The sequence below is a fragment of the Gymnodraco acuticeps genome, unplaced genomic scaffold, assembly GCF_902827175.1.
Source record: "Gymnodraco acuticeps unplaced genomic scaffold, fGymAcu1.1, whole genome shotgun sequence".
In the NCBI taxonomy this organism is placed as follows: domain Eukaryota; kingdom Metazoa; phylum Chordata; class Actinopteri; order Perciformes; family Bathydraconidae; genus Gymnodraco; species Gymnodraco acuticeps.
Window position 1 is genome coordinate 2,187,219 of NW_022991760.1, and position 7,791 is coordinate 2,195,009.

Genomic DNA, 7,791 nt, shown 5'->3' on the forward strand with positions numbered 1-7,791 from the left:
TGCCCAAATCAACAAAAACTGCGAGCCGGCAGGCAAGACGCTCCGCTTCTGAAATGCTTCTGAAACGCGCCCGGTAGGGTATGACGCCGGAGGAGGCCGGACCAAAACCGCGGCGCAACCGTTACACAACGCAGATGGACCCGGTGGAATCGAGGGGTAAGGATTGCACCACTGCTTTTTGCAGATGATGTGGTTCTGATGGCTTCATCGGTCTGCGACCTTCAGCACTCACTGGATCGGTTCGCAACCGAGTGTGAAGCGGCTGGGATGAGGATCAGCACCCACATGGTTCTCAGCAGGAAACCGATGGACTGTCCACTTCAAGTAGGGAATGAGTCCTTACCCCAAGTGAAGGAGTTCAAGTATCTCGGGGTCTTGTTCTCGAGTGAGGGAACAATGGAGCGTGAGATGGGCCGGAGAATCGGAGCAGCGGGAGCGGTACTGCAGTCGCTTTACCGCACCGTTGTGACGAAAAGGGAGCTGAGCCAGAAGGCAAAGCTCTCTGTCTACCGGGCCATTTTCGTTCCTACCCTCACCTATGGTCATGAAGGATGGGTCATGACCGAAAGAACGAGATCGCGGATACAAGCGGCCGAGATGGGTTTTTCTCCGCAGGGTGGCTGGTGTCTCCCTTAGGGATAAGGTGAGAAGTTCGGTCATCCGGGAGGGACTCGGAGTTGAACCGCTCCTCCTTCGCGTCGAAAGGAGCCAGTTGAGGTGGTTCGGGCACCTAGTTAGGATGCCACCTGGGCGCCTCCCTAGGGAGGTGTTCCAGGCACATCCAGCTGGGAAGAGACCAAGGGGTAGACCTAGGACCAGGTGGAGGGATTATATCTCTTCGCTGGCCTGGGAGCGCCTTGGGATCCCCCAGTCAGAGCTGTTTGATGGGAAAGGAAAGTTTGGGGCTCTCTGCTGGAACTGCTACCCCCGCGACCCGACCACGGATAAGCGGGAGAAGATGGATGGATGGTTTCAGTTTAGCTTTAGTTACTTTGCAGATATAGATTAATGTTAAACAATATGATCAACAATTAAATCAGACTTTAGTTACACCTGGATTAAAATTGAAAATAAAGGAATTGAAATGGGTTCCACCTTTACCAGTTTTGATAACACTTTAATGCAGACAAGATCTTAGTGCTACTTCCACCTCTGTTTAAGTCAAATATAATAGACTTTTCCTTTTTTTCTTCAGTATAGTTATGAAAATAGGAAAGTATTTCAATATGGTTGTATTTCTCTTTTTGCCAAGTTAAGAACCAGATCGCTCCTCCCTCTCCCCCTCCCCTCCCCTCCCTCCCTCCCCTCCCCTCCCCTCCCCTCCCTCCTCTCCTCCTCTCCTCCCCACTCGTCTCCTTCCCCCTCCTCTCCCCCTCCTCTCCCCCTCCTCTCCCCCTCCTCTCCCCCCCTCAGGTGGAGTGCTTCAGACGGCCAGCGTTCACAGAGCTGCTGGATGAGTTGGGGGAAGTTGCTGAGAGTCTGGAGCTGCTGCCAAAATCTGACGTGACCACGAGCTGAGGGGTCCGTGTGGGATGCCCCCCCCCCCCCCCATCGGGAGTGTGGGTGAGTGAGGGCAGGAAGCTGACTGACCCTGAGTCCATCCCTCTCTCTACGACACAAGGCACCTCCATGGAGTCACTTAACTGAAGTGGTTTTTACAGGAGACTCCTCCGACGTCTCATGGACACTTTGCTTTGACACGTTCTGTGTTCAAAGGAATAGTTCTTCTGCAAAATGTCTTAACGGATTCTTCTTCCTCGGCGGAGTGTTTGCTTTCTCAGTCTGTTGGTGTGTTTGCATCCTCTTCTATCTACCACAGGTCATCTTCTTATATAATGGGATAAAAAACGAATCATGAACGAATCAGAAGCTGAACAGATTTGATGGATTTGAAAAGAAAGAGACGTCAACCTCAAACATCAGCATCACATTTTATATTCGTGGTCATATTTTTGATGTTGGTCTTATTTTAAGATATTTATTAGTTAGATTATTTTGGAATGACACTAAGAACCTGTAACATATCAGCTTTTCGTGAACAAAGGAAGCGCTGCTCCAGGCCTTGTTTCAGCGTGATGAATTAGCATTTATTAGATATTCTGTGGATTTTGCTTCAAAGAACCATACAGTTCTCAATAGTGAAATAACAAGAAGTGGTTGTTTTTAATAGCAAAATGCACATTTTATTTATCTCTTTTTTTCCATTGGTCATAAGAGTTAATTAAGTTACCTAACTTACTGAACATGAGCGTGTTAATATTTAAGATCTTTCTTTTTCTGACTTATTTTAAAAATTCTGCCACCTTTTGGGGGTTGTTGAAAGGGTCCACATTCCTTTTATTTTACCAATATTTACTACTTTCTGCTTTGTGTGTGTCTGCAATATAAAATGACCTTAAATACACCATCCTATTCAAAGAGATTCTTCCAGGTATATTTAACTCAAAGTTCAGAGATACAGGTTTATTTTTGCTTGATGTAAATAGAACATTTAAATACAGGTGTTACACAAAAACACAAGTAGGCTTCTACATACAGGAATAAAACTACATTTGGAAAGTCACTCACGAATGGGAAGAAATGATCAATTTACCAGTTATCAAGGGGGTTTTCTACATTTAAGGTGGACTATTCACTTTAAACGCCCATTTCATAGGCTGCGTAGGTTTGAAAGCTACAGTGAAGACATTGGTATCATATGAATGAGAAAGGTATCCATTTCCACAATGTAATGCTAAAAAGTTAGGCAACTTTTTGGCGAAGTTAAAAACTGGCATGGCCGTGTTCACAGGGGTCCATTAACCACTCACCTCAAGATATCTGGCTCCATGGAGCACCACAAGCCGTAAACGGTGTATTTGCATATGTCTGCATGCTAGAAATCGCTAAGCAGTCCTGGGAAATTGGGTAGGACTTGAAAGCTGAGATTCTTGTGGATCCAATGAGTCCAACGTGGAATGATGCTGGTCCCAGTTGCAGTGAGACCATTTTTTTAACTGGACATTGCTGTATAAAATGACCTATTGTGAGCTGATAGCTAGGAACCACAGAATGAGGACATTCCGGCAGTGGCTCAGTCAGTAGGGGATTGGACTGTGAGCTGTAGGGTCGCCGGTTCAAGTCCCCGACCAGACCTAAATATGGAGTGTGGACTGCTACTTGGAGAGGTCCCAGTTCACCTCCTGCCCTGCCGTGGTGCCCTTCAGCAAGGCACCGGACATCCCCCTTCCCCCCTCACTCCCATTGCTCCCCGGGCGCTGTACAATAGCTGCCCACTGCTCCTAGTACTAGGATGGGTTACAAGCAGAGAACACATGTCACTGTGTGTGCTGTGTGCTCTGCATGTGTGACCATTAAAGAGGGTTTCATCCCTCCCAATATTATATTATTCAGTATGGTTTTCTTTGACATATTGACAGTAAGTGGGTTTCTAAAGAAATGGTCAGAAGTTTATGATCCTTTATCCCAGGATGACTTTTTCTATCATTTTTCAAGGTCTTAATGTGGAAATTTGGAGGGGGTAAAAAATGTAATGTGGCTCCTGATCTGTGTAACAAATGTTTTAAACCCCCAAAAATGTCTGCACAAACTGAAAGGAAATGATGGAGCATGAGGATGGCCATCATATAGTTGCACCATATATTATAAGCCCTTATGCACTCTACACTTATAACTTGAAGTGGTGCCTAACCTACAATGTTTACATTGTTTATTCCCGATGTATTACTATAATTACATTTCTGGATTATAATCAAATTACATAAATTGTATATTTTGCAGTTGGTAAAGGTGGAAATGACTTTTTATTGGGGATCGTAGTCCATATTTGTATATCATAATGTATTAGTTGGTTTATATTGTATTGATAAACTGAACCTGGAAGGTAACCATGGTTGTTAATAAATGTAGTGGTGTAAGAAGTACAATTTTGCTTGCAAAATGTAAATGTGGAGAGGTATTATAAAATGGAAATACTCAAGTAAAGTACCTTATACTTAAGTATAGTACTTGAGTAAATGTACTTTGTTTCTTCCACTAGACAGGATTCCTTAAACTGAGTCGACACAACTAACTGGCCATAAAGATGGATAAGTAACTGATAGATTTAATGTTTTGTTTTGTTTTCTTCCACAGTTTTCCAGTGTTTGATTTTAGTTCACTGCACCAAAGTAATGATAAGACCTATTATATATTATATACTTATATATAGACCTGAGATTGAGTCTTAATTTACAACATCATGTATACAGGGTGATAATAGTGATAGTATAAATAAGGTTGGGGGGGTTACTTTAAAAATGCCTATTACAATTACTAGTTACCTGAATGTAATTTAAACGTAACCTAATCTGAGTATCAAAATATAAAATTAATGTAACCTGATTACTTTTTATCACTTTTTGATTACCGCAATATCAAACACAATGCAAATAAATACAAGGTGTTTTTACTTTACTTAAGTGTATTATTTATGTAAGACAACAGAACAATGAGAGGCCCTGCCAGTCAACACTAGTATCTAATATTCAGGCTTGAACCTGTTCATAGAATAGTGTGTGTGAGCTTAACTGTGTGTATTAAACTGAAACGGAGCATTTTCTGTCAGCTCAGATTTGATTTCTGCTTTTTTAAACTGTAGTGTGTGCTCATGTGTTTCAGTGTTGGTGTATATATGGCTGCTGCCGGAATATGCTGAGTGACAGGCAGCTTTTCCTATCAATAAAATAATTTCTCATCCTAAATATCTTACATAATTCAATTAACAAAAAAACGTCTTGTAGATCTTTATGCGTGTTTATGCGTGTTGACCATGATAATGATGTGTCTTTGAAGCAAAGCTTTGTAGAATAATCAGTGTGGAGATATAATGGAAACATTTCAAGTAATGTACAAAGCAAGGCCTCCCTTTGAACTCGTATGCCCCTCCCCCGCCACACACACATCAAAAGATTATGAAAGATTCAGTGGGTCCTTTAACAGCCCGACAACAGAAGAAGAATGGGCCTGATGAGGTCACAGATCTTCTTTTCTTTCAAATGTTGTAATAGGCTGCGTTATGTGACACAGGTTTCAATATGTGTTAGGAGGAAATACATAAAGCAACTGCACAATAGCCTTGCTAATGTAATCTGACTATTTTGCTTTATTTTGCCTTCAGTAAACAATGAAAATTAGGCTTTCATTGCACAGAATCTGCAGTAAAAAGTGCAATTTAGATTTTTGGTCTCACCACTTTAAAATGGAAAGATGCCCTTGGCCTAGTTTAGCTTGCAAGGAAATAAAAACCTAAGATCAGGATTCACTACAGGGCACAAAGTAATGATACAATAAAAGAGCTGTGGCCTCCACCTGTCCCATCCCTGTCCAACCTCAGAGCACATTACAACAGCACACACACACACACACACACACACACACACACACACACACACACACACACACACACACACACACACACACACACACACACACACACACACACACACACACACACACACACACACACACACACACACACACACACACACACACACACACACACACACACACACACACACACACACACCCCTCCCTACCCCTCAAAGACTACAACCACAATTCTTTATAAATATTTGTATTACTGCAGTGAGAGATGCCAAAGAAATGTCGTTATACTTTGTATGATGACAATAACGATATATTCAATTTTTTTTCTATATTATAAGTAAGGAGTAATACATGTAAAGAATGTGGTGCACACAATTTATCCAAAAGTTACATTTGACAAAATCCTTTTCTACACATGATAATCTAAATTGTGTGAATTTGTAAAAGTAGAAACTGAAAGTGCTTACGTTTCACATCATCTCTACAGAGTAGGATTAACAAAAATAGAATACAAATAATTTCTTCTAGTGGATATTGTAGAGGAAACTTCTGTGTAGCTATGCAGTGGGAGTCACCGACTCAGGAAGGAGACACGGTAGGAGCAGTAGCTTTGATGTCAAACACTGATGGTTTATTTGGAGTTACGGCCGGAGGATTCACATCACAAGTCCAAGAGCCAGAGGTTCTGACTTCACGGTAGAGTTGCCACGTCAATTCTGGAGAGCCTCTCTCTTGCCAGCCCATTTAACTGGTTCCACAGAGAGTCATCAACATGTTTTGATAAGATAGCTTTAGATAGTTTGGGCACACTAAGTTACCAGTTTCCGCCACTTATGGCCTTGGATATGTCATGCCCTGGAGTCCTCAGACAACAGAGAAGGAAGTGTCCCAGTGTACCCACAATACAGACCATCTGTGACCCAGTATTGACCGGTCACAGAATGGGAACAATAACATTATTGGCTGAAACAGCCTGTGTCCTTAAAGAAGGTAAACAGACGTCAGGGTTGGTCCTGTACGTCATATCTAGGAGTCGAGGACAATTATTTCCCTAACAGTCCACTCTTTTTATCATTTATGATAACCTAAAAATATTAGTCTAATAATAATTTGGTCAATAATTAACTCAATAGGCGTCTCCAGATTCGAGTGTGGTCTCACCTTACATTAATTACATCACAAAGTAGAATAAGATTGAAACATTCAATCACAATGATTGATACAGCCAATCATAATAGAAAAAATCATCTCATCAGTGTTTGATCATCTTTTGTCAAAAGCATAATAATGAACACACATAAAACACAGGTGCACAATAGCTAAATATTTGTTTTAAACTAATATCTTTTATCATTTATCATTAGTTAATTTCATTCATCAAACTATAAAATCAAAACCAGCTTGCCGCTTTAAAGATTTACTTCAAGGCAATCACTAGTCAAAAGCATTTTAAAACTCAGGATCGTAAGAGATCCAGCTAAACATTCACAGTTAGAGTATAGAATTCACAATGGTGATTTGATCAATCTGTAATCTGCAAAAGTGCAGTGTCCTCCATTTTAGGATTACTTTTACGTTTAGTTAAATACGCTTTAGTCAAGAGTAAGGCACTTAGTGAAATCAATACATTCATTTTAGTCAAGTACATTGTTCAAAATCTGAAAAGGAAAAGTTAGGCAAATATTCAAAGACTTTTGTAAAAACCTGGAAAGGAAGGATTAAACATTCTTAAAACTTGAATTATTACATTTGTGAATGCTACCACTGATCTGTACCAAATAAGTCTATCAATTATTCCTATTAGCCATACTTACCTGAGCTACTTATGGTACTTGGAAAGGATTCTTCTGTGTTTATCTAATGTTGAGAATATCAATTTCTTTAAATTATACTTCTCTAATTTGAGGATCAAATATGCTACATAATTGTTATATGAAATATTATAAATATTTGTTTTGGGCCAAAACTGAAATTAATCCAGTACTTGAAACATCATTGTAGGTCTTTCCGTGCATGGATAATACATTAAAGAGTAGTGTTGTTAAGCCTGATTGCTGGACGATTAAGGATATTAACATTATCTGTGATAATAGTAGAAATATCTTATGATTCAATACTTTATAATCTGAATTAATTTTGTTTAGTGCGAAAGTGTAATCTGATCCGGCAAAAATATATTAATCACCACTATTCAACACATGTCTGGTCATTGGAAATATAAAGACAGTCATTAATTGTACATCTGTAAACATCCAAGATATCAAATCAATTCAAAGTTCATCTTTGTACGAGAGCTGGAAAAACGTGTCCTTCAGTCTTTCTGACTCGTTCTCCTCCTCTCTTTATGACAACGAGTGTCTGGTGTGTAAAGGCATCCTGATACTGTAGATTAGCACGGAGGTGCTGATTGGCTCAAACTCTTCA

General features: G+C 40.4%; 1 protein-coding gene across 1 annotated transcript in view; it reads left to right on the top strand.

Moving 5' to 3' along the window:
• zgc:162952 (PKc_LIMK_like_unk domain-containing protein) overlaps positions 1 to 4,610 on the top strand; it is a gene marked incomplete at its 5' end in the record, with an annotated part of 44,091 nt that extends 39,481 nt beyond the window's left edge. Inside the window, 1 exon segment of the mRNA XM_034199280.1 lies at positions 1,414 to 4,610. Within this exon segment, the coding sequence (XP_034055171.1) occupies positions 1,414 to 1,518 (105 nt within the window). The 3' untranslated portion in view covers positions 1,519 to 4,610.
• Between the last annotated feature and the right edge of the window lie 3,181 nt (positions 4,611 to 7,791).